This window comes from Sorex fumeus, unplaced genomic scaffold, assembly GCF_029834395.1.
Source record: "Sorex fumeus unplaced genomic scaffold, SorFum_2.1 ptg000043l, whole genome shotgun sequence".
NCBI lineage: Eukaryota > Metazoa > Chordata > Mammalia > Eulipotyphla > Soricidae > Sorex > Sorex fumeus.
The window spans coordinates 47,869,043-47,888,795 of NW_026606100.1; the positions used below are offsets into that span (position 1 = coordinate 47,869,043).

General features: G+C 51.5%; 2 protein-coding genes across 2 annotated transcripts in view; one reads left to right on the forward strand and one right to left on the reverse strand.

The window, feature by feature from the left end:
* Positions 1 to 466: 466 nt before the first annotated feature.
* NANOS1 (nanos C2HC-type zinc finger 1) lies at positions 467 to 1,493 on the forward strand. Its single transcript, XM_056120917.1, has one exon. The coding sequence runs from the start codon at positions 594 to 596 to the stop codon at positions 1,485 to 1,487; it is 894 nt and encodes a 297-aa protein (XP_055976892.1). The 5' UTR covers positions 467 to 593; the 3' UTR covers positions 1,488 to 1,493.
* A 4,146-nt stretch (positions 1,494 to 5,639) lies between these two features.
* The window catches only part of EIF3A (eukaryotic translation initiation factor 3 subunit A), a 39,573-nt gene continuing 25,459 nt past the window's right edge, over positions 5,640 to 19,753 (reverse strand). The window contains exons 16-22 of the mRNA XM_056120973.1: positions 17,883 to 18,036; positions 16,268 to 16,452; positions 11,730 to 11,818; positions 10,638 to 11,266; positions 8,309 to 8,504; positions 7,677 to 7,837; positions 5,640 to 6,873 (exon numbers count right to left, since the gene is read on the reverse strand). Of these exons, the coding sequence (XP_055976948.1) occupies positions 6,647 to 6,873; positions 7,677 to 7,837; positions 8,309 to 8,504; positions 10,638 to 11,266; positions 11,730 to 11,818; positions 16,268 to 16,452; positions 17,883 to 18,036 (1,641 nt within the window). The 3' untranslated portion in view covers positions 5,640 to 6,646. The remainder of the gene's footprint in view (positions 6,874 to 7,676; positions 7,838 to 8,308; positions 8,505 to 10,637; positions 11,267 to 11,729; positions 11,819 to 16,267; positions 16,453 to 17,882; positions 18,037 to 19,753) is intronic.

Genomic DNA, 19,753 nt, shown 5'->3' on the forward strand with positions numbered 1-19,753 from the left:
GCCGAGGGAGACCCGGGCGCGGTCACCTGTTCCCCGGCCCGGGCCCAGCGGGAGACCCGGCGCTCGGGCGCACGCCCCTCCCCGGCCCCTCTCGCGGGTCCCTTCCCCTCCCTCCCCGCTGCACGGGCAGGGTCCGCCCCCCGCCCCGAGCCGCGGCCAATCAGCGTCCGGAGCGACGCCCGCGGCGCCGGTGGGGGGCCGGGTCAGCAGCCAATTAGCGCCGGGGCCCGAGGCGGCGCCTCGCCCGCCCCCTCGCCCGGGGCCGGCCGGCCGGCAGCCGGGGAGGCGGCGCGGCGCGCGGGCGGCGAGGGGCGCGCGGGCCGGGGCCGGGGCCGGGGCCGGGCGCAGCGCCGCGCCGCGCCGCGCCGCGCGCGCACCGCCCGCCTCCGCTCCGCCTCCGTCCGGGGCGCGGGCGCAGGGGGCAGGGCCGCGGCGGCGCGGCCGGCGGGGGCGGGGAGGAGAGCGGGAGCCGATAAAAGGCGGCGGGCGGCCCCACCCCGCGGCAGGCCGGCGGGCAGGCTCGGCGCGTCCCTTCCGTCCGGCCCGCGCCGGCGGCGGGCGCGCGCGGCCACCGCAGCCACCGCAGCCCGCCCATGGAGGCTTTCCCCTGGGCGCCCCGCTCGCCCCGCCGCGCCCGCGCGCCCCCGCCCATGGCGCTCGTGAGCCCCCCGGGCCCGGCGCACCCGCAGCCCTTCAGTTCGTGGAACGACTACCTGGGGCTCGCCACGCTCATCACCAAAGCGGTGGACGGCGGCGGCGGCGGCGGCCGCGGCTCCCCGCCCTCGTCGTCGTCGTCGTCCTGCTGCTCCCCCCACGCGGGGGCCGGGCCGGGGGCGCGGGGGCCGGCGCTGGGGCCGCCCGACGACGACGTGGACGACGACGACGACGACGACGGCGGCGGCGGCGGCGGCGACGACAGCAGCGGCGACGAGCCGGGCGCGCGGGGCCGCTACCTGGAGCTGCGCGCGCTGGAGCTGTGCGCGGGCCCCGCCGAGGCCGGGCTGCTGGAGGAGCGTTTCGCCGGGCTCAGCCCGTTCGCCGGCCGCGCGGCCGCCGTGCTGCTGGGCGCGCCCGCCCCCATCTCCATCCCCATCCCCGCCGCCACCACGGCCGAGGTGGCGCCGCCGCTGCCGCCGCCTCCGCCGCCACCACCGCCGCCGCGCGAGGAGCGCGCCCCGGCTTGGGCGGCCGAGCCCCGGCTGCACCCCGCCGCCTCCGGGCCGGCCGCCGGCCGCCTGCTCAAGCCCGAGCTGCAGGTGTGCGTGTTCTGCCGCAACAACAAGGAGGCGGTGGCGCTGTACACCACGCACATCCTCAAGGGCCCCGACGGCCGGGTGCTGTGCCCCGTGCTGCGCCGCTACACGTGTCCCCTGTGCGGCGCCAGCGGGGACAACGCGCACACCATCAAGTACTGCCCGCTCTCCAAAGTGCCGCCGCCGCCGCCGCGCAGCGCCCGGGACGGCCTGGCCGCCAAGAAGCCGCGCTGAGGCCGCACGGACGGACGCGCGCACGGAGGACTCGTCCGCTCGACGCTGACAATCTCGGTTTCGCTCTCGTCTCTGCCCACGCCGCCAGCGAGCACCGCGCGCGGATTCCGAGTCCCCCCGCACCCCCACCCCGGAGAGGCGCGGCTGAGTTACCGCGCCCGTCGCCCGGCGACCTCGCTGCGAGTCGGTATGAGATTGTCTCCTCTACATCTTCGTGGTTTCGTTTTATGAATGGAGGCACTTTACTAGCCCTTAGAATATTTTTTTAACAGCCTCTGAGCTGGACGGACAACTTAGCAATTTTATGGAACGTTGGCAAAATGACTTGATTGTTTGAAACCAGCCGTTTCTTGTCCTCGGTCGGTGGTTTGGGGCCCGGGGAAGCCAGCCCGGGGAGACCATCCCCGTTTCTGAGAAGTGAAGGCGTAAAACTTGCCAGTGTTGATTTGGGCGGGGGTTATTCCCTCCTCGTGACTCGCTTGTCCTAGCCGGAGGAGCGAACGTGCACAATCTGTAACAGGTAGAAGAATATGGCTCCTCCTTATCATTTTATGTACCAGGTATTTTATTACTGAGCTAGCAGCTAGCATTTTTTCACCTTTAAAAAAAAATCGTGCCAACTTATAATCATATTGTGTACACTTGAGACGGTGCTGTTTAAAAAGGTTGTGTATTTATACAGTATCAGTTTATGAATTAATCTTGTCTACAGCTTTGCTCCTCTGGCCTTCTGTCTGCACACACCCGGGCTTGCAGTTTGAAAACATTCGTGATGTCGAGATGAAAAGCAGGGCTGAGAGCAGGATTAGCTCACCGCGTTGCTCATTTCAGGGCTCCCAGAGCAGGAAGCTTTTTACTCCAGCTGGTACCTCTCACGCTAAGTAGAAGATGGAATCTTTTGAGGGCTGGAAGGTTCCACTCCCTGTCAGTTGATGGGGGGCCTCTGGCTTTGAGCGTGAGCTATCCTCAAACCAGAATAAGCACTTCGGACAGCTGGCGGGTGGGGTTCTCGTCTGCTTGGGGACCCCTGTGAGTCCAAGAGACTTGCCCCCTAAGCTTGCCAGCCCTCCACATCTCGTGCTCCATCACCCGATCACACGGGGGGCATGGTATCATACCAAGAGGTATCACACAGTACACCCCCATCTGAAATGAACTGTCTACAGGCCCCAGGAGTGTACCCAGGGCCCTGGAGGCCAGACTGCTTTTCTATGACTAGCTAATCCCAGCACAGACGTGAGCAAAGGGCACGTTGCTCCTCAGAGCAAGGCGGATGCCCTCCCTTGGTCCCCCACCGCCCCCAACCCCTTCTGCTTAAAAGCAACCTTCAAACTCGGTATGAACAAACTTAGACCCACCCACTGGGAACCTTCAGATTTGACAGGACCTAAGCTCAAGCGGCTTTATGAAATTGGGTGAATTGTTTTTTTAGCTTCCCTGAAACATATTGTTCTGCTTCAGTTTTTAGCTCAGCAGGAACTCTGCATACTCTCCCGCTGTGTGGCTTCACCCTCCAGGCTTTATTATCTGTATTTGCCAAACCAGAAGAGACAGCTGGTGCAGAAGTCAACTCAGCTACTTACTAAGAGCCGGGGTCTTTTCCAGGTCCCAGGCCCCCGGTTTTAACCTAAGGATCCCCACAGCAATGTGAGACCAGACAGGATGTGCTCACAGCAGTTGCATACTGATACCCAGTTTGCTGGAACTGGGACTATGTTGAAGATAGACTACGTTGAAGGCCTGGATATCTGCCAAGGTATCAGGGGCCAGTGACAGAGAGCACTTGCAAGGGAGGGCCTGGATTTGATGACTAGCACCCCAAAAAGAAAACAGGATTAACAGTACTAATTGGGAACCATAATACTAATCTACTTGAAAAGTAGCCTGTCAGAAGCAGGCAGTTGTACAGCCTGGAGGGCCCTTGCCTTGCATGCAGCTGACCTGGGCTGGATCCCTGGCACCCCATAGTCCCTCGATGCTGCCACAAATGAGCCCTGAACCCTGCGGGGCTGGGGGGAAACCCAGAGATGGACACCAAGGAAGATCAAGTAGCCTCTGCTGAGGATGTGGCCGTTACAGAGTGCGGTCTCAGCACTGTGAGGCTCTGGGTTCAGACCCTTCCCCGACACTGGAACTCAGGCATCAACAGAAGATGAACACATTTCATTTCTCTCCAGTTCTTAAAAAGCTAAAATTAGGACCAAAGAAATCCTATCTTTTGGAGCCAAACAGATACTCCCAGCAGGTAAGGCCACCGATCCTTGTGGCTGAGCTGGGTTCAATCCTCCGCACCTCATATGGTCCCCCAGACGCCCCCAACAACTTGCCTTACAAGTGTAAAAATCAAGGGACCGAAGCGATAGTACAGCTGATAGGGCACTTTCCTTGCATGTGGCCCGCTCCGGTTGATGCCTGCCCGTGCCCCCTTCCCATATGACCCCCTTAGAACTGCGGCGAGTAAGCCCTCAACATAGGCCAGTATGGCCAAAAACCGTCTGAAGATGCCAAGGCTGGAACACAAAGTTCTAAAATCCAAATGAGGGAACTGGAGAGACCGTGCAGTAGGGGAGGCTGTTGCCTCACTTGTGACCGACACCACTGCGGTTCTTGGTCCCCTGAGCAGAGCCAGGGTAGCACCTGTGTACATTTACACCCACCCCCCACCCCCAAATAAACACCAAAGTCCCAGGGCCAGCCTGGGAGATGGCTCCCAAGGCCTGGGAGGCCGAACCTGATCCCTGGAACCACACAGTACCCCAAGCACTGACCCATGAGTAGCCCGGGAGCCCCACAGGGTCGGCTGTGACCCAAACCCCAAACCCAAAGGAAGTGCGATGTGAAGCCTCAAGAGGCACCTGCTTTGCGCCGTGTGGTGGCACAGCCTTCGGCCGCCAGTGCTTCCCTGTGAGCCTTCGCCGCTGGCTCTCGATTTCCTTGAATTCCCATTTTCCATTAAGTCCGTTTCCGGGAGCTCCAAAATTAAATTTTATTTGCAAGAAATTGGTAGTAAGTCAAAGTTAAACCACAAAGGGGAAGAAAGTTTAATGTGTTCCAAGTTTCACGGTGAGACAGTACAAGAGTTAAGGCGCACACTTTGCATGAGGGTGACCCCAGTTAGAATCGCACGCCCCCCGCCCCCAAACCACCCTGCGGGTGAGAGACATGTCGGCAGAGAGCTGCTGGGAGCTGAAGCTCCGGAGCACCGTGTGGGAGACCCAAGGAGAGGGCAGCAGTGCTCGGCAGACTGCTCCTTCCTCGCCCCTCGGCAACACCTTCCCCCACAGTCAGGATCAACAAACCGTCTTTGGTCTCGTATTTGTTAAGGCAGCCTCCCTGGGGAGCCACTTCAGACACCTCCAGCCTCAGACCCATCTCTAGCAACATCAGGGCAATTCCCTCCAGAATGGAGCAGCACTGTCACGTGGAAGCCATTCCTGATAACACACACTGGGGTGTCCAGAGGGCAAGTCTGCAAGGCCTTGGGGGGTTCGACTCCCAGAAAGAAAGGACTTGGGAGAAGAGTGTGTCTGCAGGAGGGCCTGGGCACTTTCTCACACCAGACGTGTACCTGCAACTCACCCACACAATCTTGTCTGCCATGTCACAGATACCCTGTTTTCTAGTAACCTAAGCCTCCACAGATTTCAGGTCCAAGTTCTTTAACTTGATAAGAGGACTCGTAAAAGACATCCGTTTTCTTGAAATACCAGTTAGCAAGTAAACGTTCGCTTCCATCACGGGTAACATGAACAGAAGAGGCTGCATCTGACCCAGTACAGTATTCTATTCCTTCTTTCATCCTGCAGGGCACCATCAGGCATTCTTGCTGCTCAACTTCAGAAATCAAGTGCCTTGCAAAGCCACTGGAATTTGCAAACTCCATCCTGGGAAAGCACTATTTCCCTAACACACCCACACCCACCGTCCATGCAACAGAGCACAGAGAGGGTATAAATGGTAGCACCGGGGTATGGGGTCCCTTTCGGAAGGAGGGGAACTTAGCGGAAACCAACCTAGCTGCATCTGCTTTGTTTTAAGTTCTGCTCTTTGATACTATAGGCTTCGAGACACTGGCACTGATGAAACTTTAGCAAAAAACTTGACTGAATATGCAAGCTCACCGTTACAAAACACTTTCTCTAGAATCACAAATCAACACTAAAATTCTGTAAGTATTTTATTTATCATTGAAGAAAAACCACAGCAGCAAGTTCTGTGTTGGCTTCAATAAGACCGGAGAGTCCATCTTTAACATAGCTACTACACTCAAAAATTGAAGGCAACACAGTCATTACTACAAATTACTTGTTCAAAGAATCTATTCTGGAGAGAAAGAAAATTAGGAAAAAGAACTTAAAAACAATCCTCCAAACCACACATTTATAAATATTGTCATATTTAAAATGTTTGAAAGGCATGAATTCTCCATTAATGGAAAAGCAGTTTGCTATTGGCAACAGAAAAAGTTCAGCAATAGTTTACCAAATGCTTTAAAATTTCAAGGCTTAATTGTTTCGGATTCCCACTCAAGCAGTCTTGTCACTACAGTGAGACTGCAGCCTGCTTGCTTTCGAGTTACTCGCCTCCTCTCAAGCCTACAGAGAAATCCACTGTATTCTAATGTTTACTGCAGTTAGAGTGAACCTAAAAACTTTCTCAATTTATAACAATAGCTACCTCAAGCGATACAGAGGTACGTATCAATTGCTAATGGCGTGAAAATTGTTTCAGCTCCCTGCTTTTAAGTTCTCAAATACTTTTCTAAAACAGAACCATACCTCATTCCAAATTAATCAGATATTTTAAAAACAAAAGAAAACAAAAAAAAAAGATCATTTCTATGCCAAGATACAGGTGTGTTACTCAATACCTGAAGGGTTCACATTTCAAATTTATTTTTTAGTTTTTCTTTTTTGTAAACAAATGATTGATGAAATAATGCAACACCTTAAATTCCAGAAAATGGCATGGTATTCCAACCTTCTGTGGGTACGGTGCATGATCAATCTATTATATAGGATTAATACAAGTTCATGCTTTTTGTGTTATGGAGAGAGAACATTAAAAGAATCCAACTGAGATTGGTTGAAGCACAGTATAATCATCCCCGAACGTCATCAAACCCATGTAAGACACGAGTTCGAATCCACGAGCGAGACTTAACGTCGTACCGTGGTCCATCCTTCTTCGTCAGTCTCATTCTTAGTACGACGCAGAGATTCCCTATCTTTGTCGCCTCTCCAAGAGGGCTTCTCTTTGTCACCACTTTCTCGCTCTCGGTCTCGCTCTCGGTCCCTCGTAACAGCTGGCGGAGGGACGCGGCGAGGGGGCTCCCGCTCTTCCCCCCGTTCCTCTTTCCTGTCATCAGCACGTCTCCAAGAACTGACTAAAATGCGAAAAGAAAGGAAAGAGAGAATTAAGCTCCCGGGGCACTCTATCGCCGAGATGAACAGACGTGAAGGAAGAATCCCTCAACCAACTCAGAAATGGGACTGGGGAGACTGTCGGTGATGCAAGGAGACTCGGGCTCGGTGCTAGCACCACCAGGCCTGAGTCTAATACCCACAAACCTTCAGAAATCGTGTAATGCAGAAGCAAAACAGAACCACTTCCATAGAAAGCCAGTAACTATCCTGAATCATTTTCATTCAATTATCTGACAAAAACATTTGCCACACAAAATGTCAATGGTCTGGGAAAGCAACATTACTGCAGACTATTTCAGGGCAAGGTCATGATTATCTGGCTGAAGGAGAATGTGAGTAGCAAAAGGCTCTCTGATTAATGTTAAAGAGACTTCATAATAAATTACCCAGAAAAGTACTCCCAAGGCCAGGGACAGGGCTCAGCAGTGTAACATTTACCTCGCTTGGGTGGCCTGGCTGATCCCCAGCATCACAAAAAGAATATGATACACTTACGACCCCACTACACCGAGGACATTAAAAATAGTATTGCAGTGTTACAATTACAGTGTGGAACACTTTTAAGTTTAATCACCAGGACGTGACTTCTAAATAACTGCCCATTATTTCCTTAATTACGTGCGTTTAGTCAATCGATTCTAATACACTTGGAACTAGAGATGTGTGAACTCCTGAAAGTGGAATTCTGAGCAGTGAGTTTGCTGTCATATTTCTGTTCCCACAAACCCCGCTCTTCCCAGAGAAAACATCCCCCCTCCCCTACCTTCTTCGCGCTCTGAGCGGAGCGGAGGGCCTCTCCGGTCCCTGTCGAGGTCTCGTCGGTCTCTCAGATCACGGCGACGGTCATCCCTATCATCACGGCGACCTGAATCCCTCCAGCTTGAAGCTTCTTCGGCGGGTCCTTTTCTCCAGCCACCTTCATCCCTAGGACCACCAAAACGACAAGTTGCACACAGCAGGCGCACGTGACCAAGCCCAACGGGAGCCCAGGTGAGAACACCTCACTGGCCCGATGCCGATCCAGCTGTCTTGACCCCCGTGTGGTCAGCCTCTACAGAGCCCTCAGGAGTGCCGAGCACCTTCTACACGCTAAGCAGTCAAGCACACCAAGCAAGTGACTGTGTGCAAAGCCCCTCTGGAGAGGACACTCCCAGCTCTTAGCCTCACAGAGTGACAGGACGGGCTCTGCTCAGTGGGAGAGCACAGCGCCTGTCCCTGGCTTTGATCTCTGGCACCTTAATCAGAGAGGGGCCCGGGAGACCGCGCAAAGGGATGAAGTGCACGTCACTGGCACATGGGAACCCCGGGGTCAATCTCTGGCGCTGCGGGCAGGCTGTGGGCCCTCCAGCCGGAGCTGGAAGCACACGGGCAGTAGCGGCTGGAAAGTACTCAAACCTGGGCCGCCTGAAGCGATCTTCTCGGTCGGCGTCTCGCTCCCTGTCCCGCTCTCTCTCTGGCTCCTTGTCATTTTCATCACGATCTTGATTATCTCTTTCTTTATCTCTATCCCATTCGCGTTCTTCTGGTGGTCTCGATTCTCGAGGTGGACCCCAACTCTCTTCTCTGGCTTTTTCTTTTTCTCTCCATCCACCTGTTAAAGTAAGAATTTTTCTAATCAAGACAGTGTTGTTGACTTCAATCCACCATTCTAAACACAACTTAAGAGACATCCAGGCCAGGAATCCATAGCTCAAAGGTAGAATATGTCTCTTGTCATCCTTGACACTGAACAAAAACAATCCTCCAACCTTGTGTAAGAAAATACTGAAGATGGGGCCACAACAATAGTACAGCAGGTAGGGCATTTGCCTTGCACACCACTAACCCAGGTTTGATCCCCAGCATCCTATATGGTCGCCTGAGCACCACCAGGACAATTCCTGAGTGCACGTCCAAGAGTATACGATTTATACGATCTGAAGAGAAACCAGAGTGATAGCACAGCGGTAGGGCGTTTGCCTTGCACGCAGCCAACACGGCCGACCCGAGTTCGATTCCTCCGCCCCTCTCGGAGAGCCCGGCAAGCTACCGAGAGTATCTCGCCCGCACGGCAGGGCCTGGCAAGCTCCCCGCGACATATTCGATATGCCAGACACAGGAACAACAAAGTCTCCAATGGAGACGTTACTGGACCCGCTCGAGCAAATCGACGAACAATGGGAGGGCCTTTACCTTTACGTCCAGGAGAACCCCTGGGCATGTACGAAAACGAACAAACAAAAAAGCTCCATTTACAGCTCATTTCACAGTCACGCGCTCCTACTTAGGATTTCTGTTGTTATTCTACCACACGTACAGGAAAGCTAGTAATAGTTTGGGTGAAGTCTATTTGCCGAGGCTTCAAGTGTAAGTCTATTAAGACAGCAATAAGCAGAATTCAACTAGAAGACACAGGGTGAGGAACAGGGTCGTATTTGCGAGAGGCAGCCCAATTCCAAGTTTCCTCACACCCTGTAAGACCTTTCGACCAAGACTCTTCCCCTGGTTACAAGGAGTAAGTCTCTTTCCCCTTCCCACCCACCCAACTGTGAAAAAGACAAGTCCTCGGAGCCTGTGATCAGTATCTCTCTTAGCCACAGGATGCGCGTGGCAGCAAAGTGAAATTTCATAAATATAGCAGTTTTATTATGTTACCAAGCATAACAAAATTCCACTTATTAAAACCCTTTCCATCCTACTAGTAAAGGTGGGAAGCTCCTTATTTTTGAACAGATAACTCTTGACTTTTGTTCAAAAATAAGACATCAGGAATGGCTGGCAGCTGAGGTCAAAGTGGAGGTTCAAGAGGCAAGAAAACTGAAGGGCAGAAGTGGTCTCCAGTAGGAAGCTTGGCACTCGGGTGGAGACGGGGGTGGGGGGGATGTCAGGCCCAGAAGGGGACCGCCGGCCATGGGGAAGGGTGATTTGGGGGGGAGGGGGGGAAGGAAGTACTGATATTGGTGTAGTAGAAATAGGTGAAGGGACTGGTGTTGGAACATTGTACACCTGAATATAACAACTTTGTAACTCTGTAACTCAGAGATACAGTAAAAGTAACAGTAATTTAAAAACAAAAAGTAGAGGTCCAGACCCAACTTGCAGAGGCAAGGAGCAGTGCATAGATTTAAGAACGCTAAAAGATCTGAGCTCAAAGTAATGCCAGAGTAACGCCAGCTGGTACAAAGGTGCCATGTCTAACCGGAAATCCAATCTTAAGCACTCGCAGAAGCAAAAGAAGCAAGACAACATATATGTGTTTGCAAAATTTCTCAAAAATGAGAAAGCAGGAAGACAAACCTTGACAACTGGAGCATGTGTTTTGCATCGGGGGTCCCCAGGTTTACCCCCCAACATCACATGGACCCCCAAGCACCACAGTGGGAGTACCCGCAAAAGACACGAGCAAGGGGCTGGAGAGCTCAGGAGCTAAATAGAGCTCACGGGTCTCGGAGCCCAGCCGGTTCACGCCCCGGGGCAGCACCCAGTGCACACAAAGCCAGCGAGCACCCCTGAGCAACGCCGGCACAGCCAAGTCAGCCCACCCAAGGCTCATGGCCTCAGGTCAGGACGACTGTCAGGGAGTCACTCCACTTTGAGTGCTCTGCGGGAAACAGGGAAAGCACCAAAGCGCCTGCAGTACGGAGGCAGCACGGATTCAGCGCGGAGCCCTGACACAGCAGAATCCCGCCTCCCGTGGGAGGGTTCTCCTGAGAAAGTCACCCAGCCCCCGCGCCCGGCCGCTCACCTGGCCTGACCAGAGGCCTCCAGGGGCCAGGCCTCCCGTCGTCGCCCCTCCTGGGTATCCGTTCGTCGTCCATGTTCCTCCACGGCCCCCGGTCATCGTCCGCCCCGCGCCTGGGCATCCGTTCGTCGTCCATGTTCCTCCAAGGGCCGTGGTCATCGTCCAGCCCGCGCCGGGGCCCCCGCTCGTCGTCAGCGCTGCGCCAGGACGGCCGGTCATCGTCGGCGCCTCCACGCCGCGGGCCCCGCTCGTCGTCCAGCCCCCGTCTCGGTCCTCTGTCATCGTCGGCGGCACGCCAGCTTCGCTCCTCATCCAGTCCCCGCCGCGGTGGCCTGTCATCATCGGCGTGGCGCCAGCTGCCCCGGTCTTCGTCGCCACCCCGCCGGGGAGGCCGGTCTTCGTCAGCGCTGCGCCAGGACGGCCGGTCGTCGTCGAGGCCGCGGCGGGGAAAGCGATCATCGTCAGGCCCGCGCCGGGGACCGCGGTCGTCGTCCAGGCCCCGTCGGGGGACACGGTCTTCGTCGGGCCTGAGCGCGGACTCCCGCTCGTCGTCGTCGCCAGGGCGCCGCGGCCTCTCCTCATCTCTCCGGTGCAGCCGCTCCTCGTCCCGGCCCTCTCCGCGCCGCCACTCCCTGCGGGAACAAACCGTCAGCAAACCGTTGGCCACGCCCCGCAGCACCTCACTCACCTCGTCCAATTCACCCAGCCTATGTGTGTTCTAACTAGAGACAGCCACGAAGCTTCTAGATCGACAGAAAACAGCTTTAGAAGGAGATATACACAGAATCTCAACCTATTTGTATGACCGTTTCAAACCTATCATTTGAAAAGAGGAGCTGATCTGAAATTCAGAGGGAGAAGGTGCGAAGGGCTTACTGCCCTAACGCCAATACTACCCCATTAAAAACAAAATCCAAGACAGCAATTCCTCGACATTCTTCAAGGTCAGAAGTTACAGCAGTGTTAATGTCAACTATAAATACATTTAAATCATTGTTAAACACATGTAATCCTTCAATGCTGTCCTTTCCCTACAAAATAAACCAAATCAGAAACCCCTCAGCGCTCCCACAGTGGTTCCCTGCGCCCACTTACTTCTCCGGGGGGCCTCGCCGCCACTCAGAGTCCGCCTCGGGGCCTTTCCTCCATGTGCCTTCTGAGTCTCGATCTCCCCAACGGGAGTCCTGCATCAATCAAAAGAAGAGACACTCATTGGTAACTTCTTAACTACTAACATAAAACATTTCTGCACATGTATTTAACAATCTTAAGGGCAGGAGCATAGTACAGCAGGTAGGGAGGACGTTTGCCTTGCACATGGCTGACCCAGGTTCAATCCTCATCAACCCAAAGCCTGTCATGAGTGATTCCCGAGTTCAAAGACAGGAGTAAGCCCTGAGTATTGTATGGTGTGGCTCCCCACTCCTCCCCCAAAATAAATGTTTCTATGCTTAACATCACCTCAGGATGGTGGAGCAGTAAAATTCGCCCCCTCGTGCACTGGGGGCTTTAAGAATTATCAAAATACCACAAGAAAAAGTTTGATATACTATCCCATACAATCAGTAAAATGTCCAAAATCAGACATTAGAGGAAAAGTCAAAACTGGGTGAAACTGAACAAGCCAAAGCTGACCAAGCAGTGGGCAAAGCAGTTGGGATGGTGGTGGAGGGACACTGGTATTTTGGAGGGTGATGTGGAAGAGTGACCCTGCAACCCTAAGACTTACAAGTGAAACTGCAGGGCCAAAGCTATAGCTCAATGGATGGGGCATTTGCCTTGCACACAGGTGACCCGGCTTCAATTCCCGGCATCCCCAACACTGCCAGGAGGAATTCCTAAGTGCAGAGCCAGGAATAACCCCTGAGCACCGCTGGGTGTGGGACCCAAAAATAAATAAAACTGTAAATCGATGCCAACTTCATCTTTAAGAGTCCTCAGATTTTCTTTGAACAAGGTGAGCAGAGGCTGAGTAAATAAATGAAATCTCCGCAGGAAGAATTAACAGGACTTCAAAATACTGCTCCCCAGAACTGCACTTGGTACCCTGACCACCACTGGGGGTGGTGTAGCTCTAAAATCCCCAAATCAAACGGCAAAGTATGGAAGGTAGCAATACCTTTAGTTCAGGGCAATGTGCCTAGTTTAATGGGAACATTTCGGGGCTGGAGAGATGCGACAGTGGGTAGGATGCTTGCCTGATACACGGCCAACCTGGATTCGATCCCCAGCCACCCCACAGGGCCCCTGAGTTCCACCAGGCGTGATCCCCAAACACCACCAGGTTCGGAACAAAAACAAAAAGCGCAACAGCACAGCAGGTAGGGCATTTGCCTTGCACGTGGCCAACCCGGGTTCAATTCCCAGCATCCCATATGGTCCCCCAAGCACTGCCAGAAGTAATTCCTGAGTGCAGAGCCAGGAGTTACCCTGTGCATCGCTGGCTGTGACCCAGAAAGGAAAAAAAGAAAAAAAAAGCAACAATTCTATCACCTACACTATATATTATATTGAACTCTGAAAGCTACCTATAGGGTCGCCTCAAGAAATAAGATACAACCGTTTGACCGGCTGGTCTAGCCTCAGGACCAGGACACTGAGCCTATGAAATTCAAGTCGTCCAAAAGAAATCAAAGCTGGCACCAGGAGATAGTGTAGCGGGTAAGGTGCTGGCCTTGGTTCCACAGGCTCAAGCTGGCAGAGCCAGAACCAAGCACAGAGCCCAGCTGGGTGCAGTCCAGCCGCCTCTCTCAGAAGAGAAAAGAGAAATTAACAAGTTTACTTTTTCTCTTTAATAGAAGGAGTGCGAATCTAAGTATTTCCACAGAGTTAAAAAATTAACTAGAAGCCCAAGTTGGTGATTCCTAAGAAGTTCATTACTTAATGTAACGTGTCTGGGCAAAGAGCCCTCCAACATCAATGAGCAGGAAACAACTGGAGCAGCCCCTCGCAAAACCAGCACCTCCTGGGAAGAACCGGCCCTCAAGAAGTGAAGCGTCACAAAGGCCAGGGGCTGAGCCACCTCTGAGACCAAGAAGACACAGAGGATACACATGACGTATGGAAACAAGGAGGGACAGTCATCCTGTGAATTAATCAAGAAGGAATTCAAGTGGCTTTACCACAAACCCTTAAGAAATTAAAGAAACAAACAAAAACCCCTATTTCTCTCAATGCAAACTATTTCTCCCAATGCAGCCCCTCAGCAGGACTTTTCCCCTGAACAAACAACTCATAGGCCTGAAGCACATGGCTGGCGTGCTCTGGGACCTGGGTCAGCTCACTCCCCGGCACGCACGGCCCGGAGCAGTAGTGGGGATAGCCCTGAAGGCCCAGACCCAGTGGAGAACGCACCTACCAAAAAACAGGTGCCTCTCTATTGGATGGTGTTTCTATTTTGTGGTTCTTTCGAATAGAGCGAAGGCAGAGAGGGGAGCTCATTCGAGAGTTATATTTAGAGCCAAAGAGACAGGAGTCAAGGGGCATATGGAATTAGTCCTGAACACCACTGGCTGTAGGGCCCAAAACAAAACAAAACAAAAAGGGGCCGGGGGGAAGGGGGGATTTATTTACGGAAGGATGGGTCCCATCCAAGTGGGTTCCTCAGGTCCCACTCTTACCGTATAAACTAGAAAGCAATCTTACTGAACTGCAAAAGGATCTGAGATGGAAGAAGCAAAAGGAGAACTTTCAAAGTCAAGAATAGATAAAAGGGGAAGTGCTCCTAGTTTAAAGAAATTCGATCTCAATGTTATGAAATTCATTTGAGAAGCTCTACATGGTTTTTGGCATAGTGATCAATCTTTTCCTTAAAGGTATGCGAAACTCGGGGCTGGAGCGATAGCACAGCGGGGAGGGTGTTTGCCTTGCACGTGGCCGACCCGGGTTCGATTCCCAGCATCCCATATGGTCCCCCAAGCACGGCAAGGGGTAATTCCTGACTGCAGAGCCAGTGGGTGCGACCCAAAAAGCAAAAAAGAAAAGGTTTGCAAAACTAATTTCTAACTAGCATTTGATGTTTGAAGGCCATTTGAGGGGAAATAGCTTTGTTCACTATTTCTTCATTTATTCAGACAGTGTTCTTTAAAAAACAATGTTTATCAATTCAGAAAATTGAGATTTCAAATGTAATAGTATAAAATCGATACATGTATTTGATGTTTTTATGCTAAACTATCTAAAATTAAATCTTTTGTCTACTCTTTTCTTATGTTTGTAAATATCTAGAAGAGACTTAATAAATGATTGCACACTAAAAAAAAACAAAGAAATTTGGGGGCTGGAGCAATAGTACAGCAGGTAGAGCTTTTGCCTTGCACACAGTCAACCCGGGTTTGATTCCCAGCATCCCATACAGTCCCCCGAGCACTGCCAGGAGTAATTCCTGAGCACGGAGCCAGGAGTAACCCCTGTGCTATGATTGGATGTGACCCAAAAAGCAAAAAATAAAAATTGATCTTCCTAAAGTACTGAATTCTCTGAAAGGATACAAATCCCAGCTTCCAGAAAGAAAGAACACTGGAACCAGAGATAGTACAGTGGGCAATTGCTTTGCAAATGTCAATGGAGGTTTGATGCCTGCCACTACGTATGGTCCCCAAGCCTTGCCAGAAGTGATCCCTGAGCACAGAGTCAGGAGTAAGCCCTGAACACTGTTAATTGTGATCCTATAAGGAAGGACAATACAGACAGCACCTAAAAAAGCTTTAGTTGAAATTTCTAAATTCCCTTTTAGTCAAAGAATGAGAAAATTCCGAACACCTGCAAGAACTGAACTTCCTTTAGGGTCTCTGTGTATTAGGAAAGCAAGCTCAGGCCTGAAGTTCTAAGGGAAAAATCTGAATTGATCAAAACTGTATTATGTTTTACTCTAGAGAGAAAAAAATGCCAAGAGGCAAGCATAGACCTAGAAAACAAGAGATATAAATTAAAAGTAACTCTACAAAGGAGGAGATGGTAATACAATGTAAAACTTCTGTGACAGGCTGCAGAGAGGATTCCAGCACTGTATCCCAATCCTCAGCAGAGCGCCAGAAAGGGCTCACAGCACTGCGGGAGTGGGCCTACAATCACAAAACAGAAAGCAGAGATGGATGGGGGCAGGGCAAGCGCCGACGGGGTTCAATCCCTGGACCCCATATCGTCCTGAGTCCTGCCAGGCGAGATCCAAAAATATGCCTCCCGCTCCCCCTCCAAAGAAATAAGGTTTGACTCGTGAGGCTCGATGAGTCCTGAACAGGCAACACGTTAGGGCTGGGAATATGGCCGGCCGAGCGGCTGCTTTGCATGTATGAGGCAAAGTTCAACTTCGACACCCACATCTGGTAACAGGTGAGGCAGACAAAGAAGCAAGACACTCCCCCCATAGCCAGTTACTTAACCTTAACCCTAAAGCCAAACAGTGCACTGTGTCGGTAGCCCACCCTCCCACAGTTTTTACCAGCAAATACTCTCCACAGGTCTATAAAATCCCAGTTTTGCAGAGTCTGATTTTTCTTCCCATATGAAGAAAACATAACACACCTGATCCAAACAAGGTATGGCCCAACGTAAGATCAACATAACTGTCCACACAGCCAATCTGAAACATGCTGTGCAAGAGAGGTGACACACGTCAATGAATTCATACTCACTTTTCTAGAGAGTGGGTCTTCACCAAGTCTCCGCTCCTCCTCTCGACGCCGCTCGCGTTCTTCAATTTCCAGCTCCCTTTGGCGTTTTTTCCTTTCTACTTCTTCCAATTTCTTGACCCGTTCCTGATACTCCCGCATCTCTTCCTCACGTTTTGCACGTTCAGCTCGCTCTCTCTCTTCCCGCTCTGTACAAACATTGTCATCAAGTGAGGCTCCCAGGGGCAGCAGAGACAGCACAGTTCTAGCACACTCAGAGTGGGCTGGGGTCAAGCCTTAGAATGGCATGTGGGGCCCCAAGCACTGTCAGGAGTGATTCTCGAGCTCAAAGCCAGGAATAAGCCTGAGCACACCCAGATATGGCCTCAAAATAACAAATAAATGAACCAACCAACAAGCAAACCAAAAACAGTAAGTGTGATTCCTATCCCCTTTTCGCCCCAAATCCAGTTGTAATTTTGTTACTAAAAAAGCAGTATATAAACCCTTAAGACTTTCTAAATAAGGGCTGAAGCATGGTTCAGGTAGTTTACCTTACATGTGTCTGACCCCAGGTTCAACTCCCAGCACCCAATATGGTTCCCTGAGCACTGCCAGGAGTGATTCCTGAGTGCAGAACCAGGAATAACCCCTGGGCATGGCCAGGTGACCAAAATTTAAAAATAAAAATTTTAAAAAAATAAAGACTTTCTAAATAATCAGCTACAGGATGCATTTTAAGAAAGTCTTATGTTATTTACCATTAGAAATAACAGTATAAGGGGCTGAAGTGATTCTACAGTGTAGGGCACTTGCTTGCATATAGCCAGCCAGGTTTCAATCCCTGGTACCCCATGGGGTTCCCGAAGGCCCACCAGGAGGAATTCCTGAATGCAGAGTCGGGAGTAACTCCTGAGCCATCACCAGGTATGGCCCCAAAACAAAAAGCAACAAGCAAAAAAATTCCTCTACATATACAGAGTATTTGGGAAGCTGGAGAGAGAGTAGGGCACTTGCCCTGCACGTGGCTGCCCTGGGTTTGATCCCCAGCATCCCATCATCTTAGATCCCTGGGCCACCAGGAGTGATCCCCAAGTGCAGAGCCAGAGAGTAAGCCCTGAGCAGAGCCAAGTGTGACCCAAAATCCAAAAAAGAAAAATAATAGCATTTGGGGGCTTAATAGGCAGAGCAAATGCTTTGGACACCAGGGAGCCCCAAGCTAGAAGGAAGCCTGAAAGCTGCCAGGTGTGGCCCAAAAGCCAAAAAAAAGGTCAAACAGTATTGGGTCTGCGCAACAGCGCAGGAAAGTGAAGGTACATCCCTAGTATGCAACCACTGCTGCGACCCTGACCCAGGTTCGAATCCCACACCACATGTGGTCTCCGGGCACCACCTGGGACAGACCCTGAGTGGGGTCAGGTATGCCCCTCCCCGCCAAAGAGCTCAAGGTAACAGTAATTTCCAGAGAAAAAACTATTATCAAGGTGTGAAGAGTCGGGTGTGAATGAAGGACGGGACCTCACACAGGAAAGAACTGACAGCGGGGAGACTGCTGAGGCCGGGGGCCGAGCACATCACTGCACCGACTCAAGCAGCTGCCCAGGAGCCCCCAGTTCCCGCCCGGCCGCACGGGGCTGACCTTTCAGCATCTGCTCCTCGGCCCTCCTCTGCTCCTCCTCCTCTTTCTCTCTGTAGTAAGTTACTCTGCGCTCTTCTTTCCGTTGCCTCTTGCGTTCTTCCAGGCGATTATGTCTTTCTTCTGCCAGTCGCTCTTCAAACTGTTTAAGTTTCTCCTGTAATTGGATGATTACCGAGAATAAGACTTTCGAGAAATCAACAGGCTCACAAGTTTTGCTGAATTTGTTGAATTCCCTGTGAGGGCAAGACTGAACCTAGAGCTTCATGAGAGACACACCCACCACTGAGCTACACACACCTGAACGCAGGAGGTTTTAAGTCTTAAAGAAAAAGAAACAAAAACTGCGAATTTCTTGGGGCCAGAGATAGCATAATAGGTACAGTATAATAGTATACGTTAAGGTTCTGTAACCTCTGGAGAAGCTCATGTTCTCTCTTGAACTCTCTCTCACTCTCTTTCTCTCCCCTCACATTTCTTTAAAGTAAATTTCTTTAAATAAAACTACTTGCTTCACTAAAAGAAAAACTGTTTTTTTAAATCAGAGTATATTAGGGGCTGGGGCGATAGCACAGTGGGTAGGGCGTTTGCCTTGCCTTGCACGCAACTGACCCGGGTTCAATTCCTCCGTCCCTCTCGGAGAACTCGGCAAGCTACCAAGAGTATCCTGTCTGCACAGCAGCACCTGACAAGCTACCCCGGGGCGCATTCAATATGCCAAAATCAGTAACAAGCCTCACAATGGAGACATTACTGGTGCCCACTCGAGCAAATCGATGAGAGGGAGGACAGTGACAGTGATAATAGTATAATAGATAGATTACCATGCACGCAGCTGACCCATATTAGAGTCCTGGCATCCCATATGGTCCCCCCACCCACAGGAGTGACCCCAGAACAAAGTCAGGAACAGACCCTGAGCACTGCAGGACGTGACTCAAAAACCCAATAACAAAGAGCTGCAGGTTTCTGGTAGCCATAGAAAACAACCTTCAAGTAATGAGACAAAACTTCTACATCAGAGAGATGGCTCAAAGGGCTGGAGCTTATTACAGAGGGTAGGGCATTTGCTTTGCACGTGGCTGACCCAGGTTTGATCCCCGGCATCCCATATGGTCCCGAGCACCGCCAGGAGTAATTCCTGAGTGCAGAGCCAGGAGTAACCAACCCCTGAGCACCACCGGGTGCAACCCATAAAGCATAAATAAATAAACAAATAAAGGGTCAAGGGAAATGCTTTCCACAGGTTTGTTCTCAGATACAACGTGGGTTTCGGAAGCAGCTGAGGGAACAACCCTGAACATCAGCCCAGGTAGGCCCTAAGTCTAAAAATAAGAGTTCTGAAGGCCAGAGATGGATATAAGCTCAGAGTTGGAGCCACTTGCCAGGAAGACAGCATAAGTCCTAGGCTGGATTCCTGACCAAGCACTGCCAGAGTGGTCCCCAAAAAGCATCAAAATGGAAAAAAAAAGACTTTTTGGTAGACATATGCATTGCAAAGCCAGGGATCATACCCATGGCCTCACACACTGAAGGCAGGAATTCTACTGCTGAACTATGTTCCATTGCCATTCCATGAGAATTCCCATATGACTGGACATTTTCCTCACAAAAAAAGTTTTTAAGTTACCAACATCATCTATACCCAGAGATATTTTAACTCAGAATGAACTGGAATATTACTTTAGAACTTACCATAGACACTTTTTAACTTTCTCAATTAATAAGCAAAAGCTTTTGTCAAAAGCAAACTTTAGCATTCTTTCACCTAATTTTCTCCTTATAATACCTTACCTACCAAATAGAAAGGATAAATCATTTTTGTAGAAATTTCTGATTTCTACAAAAGGGCCCAGAGAGCAGAGGGGTCAAGG

Bases quoted from the DNA above. Each gene is read 5' to 3' on its own strand.
- NANOS1 (XM_056120917.1), top strand. From the start codon at position 594: ATGGAGGCTTTCCCCTGGGCGCCCCGCTCGCCCCGCCGCGCCCGCGCG.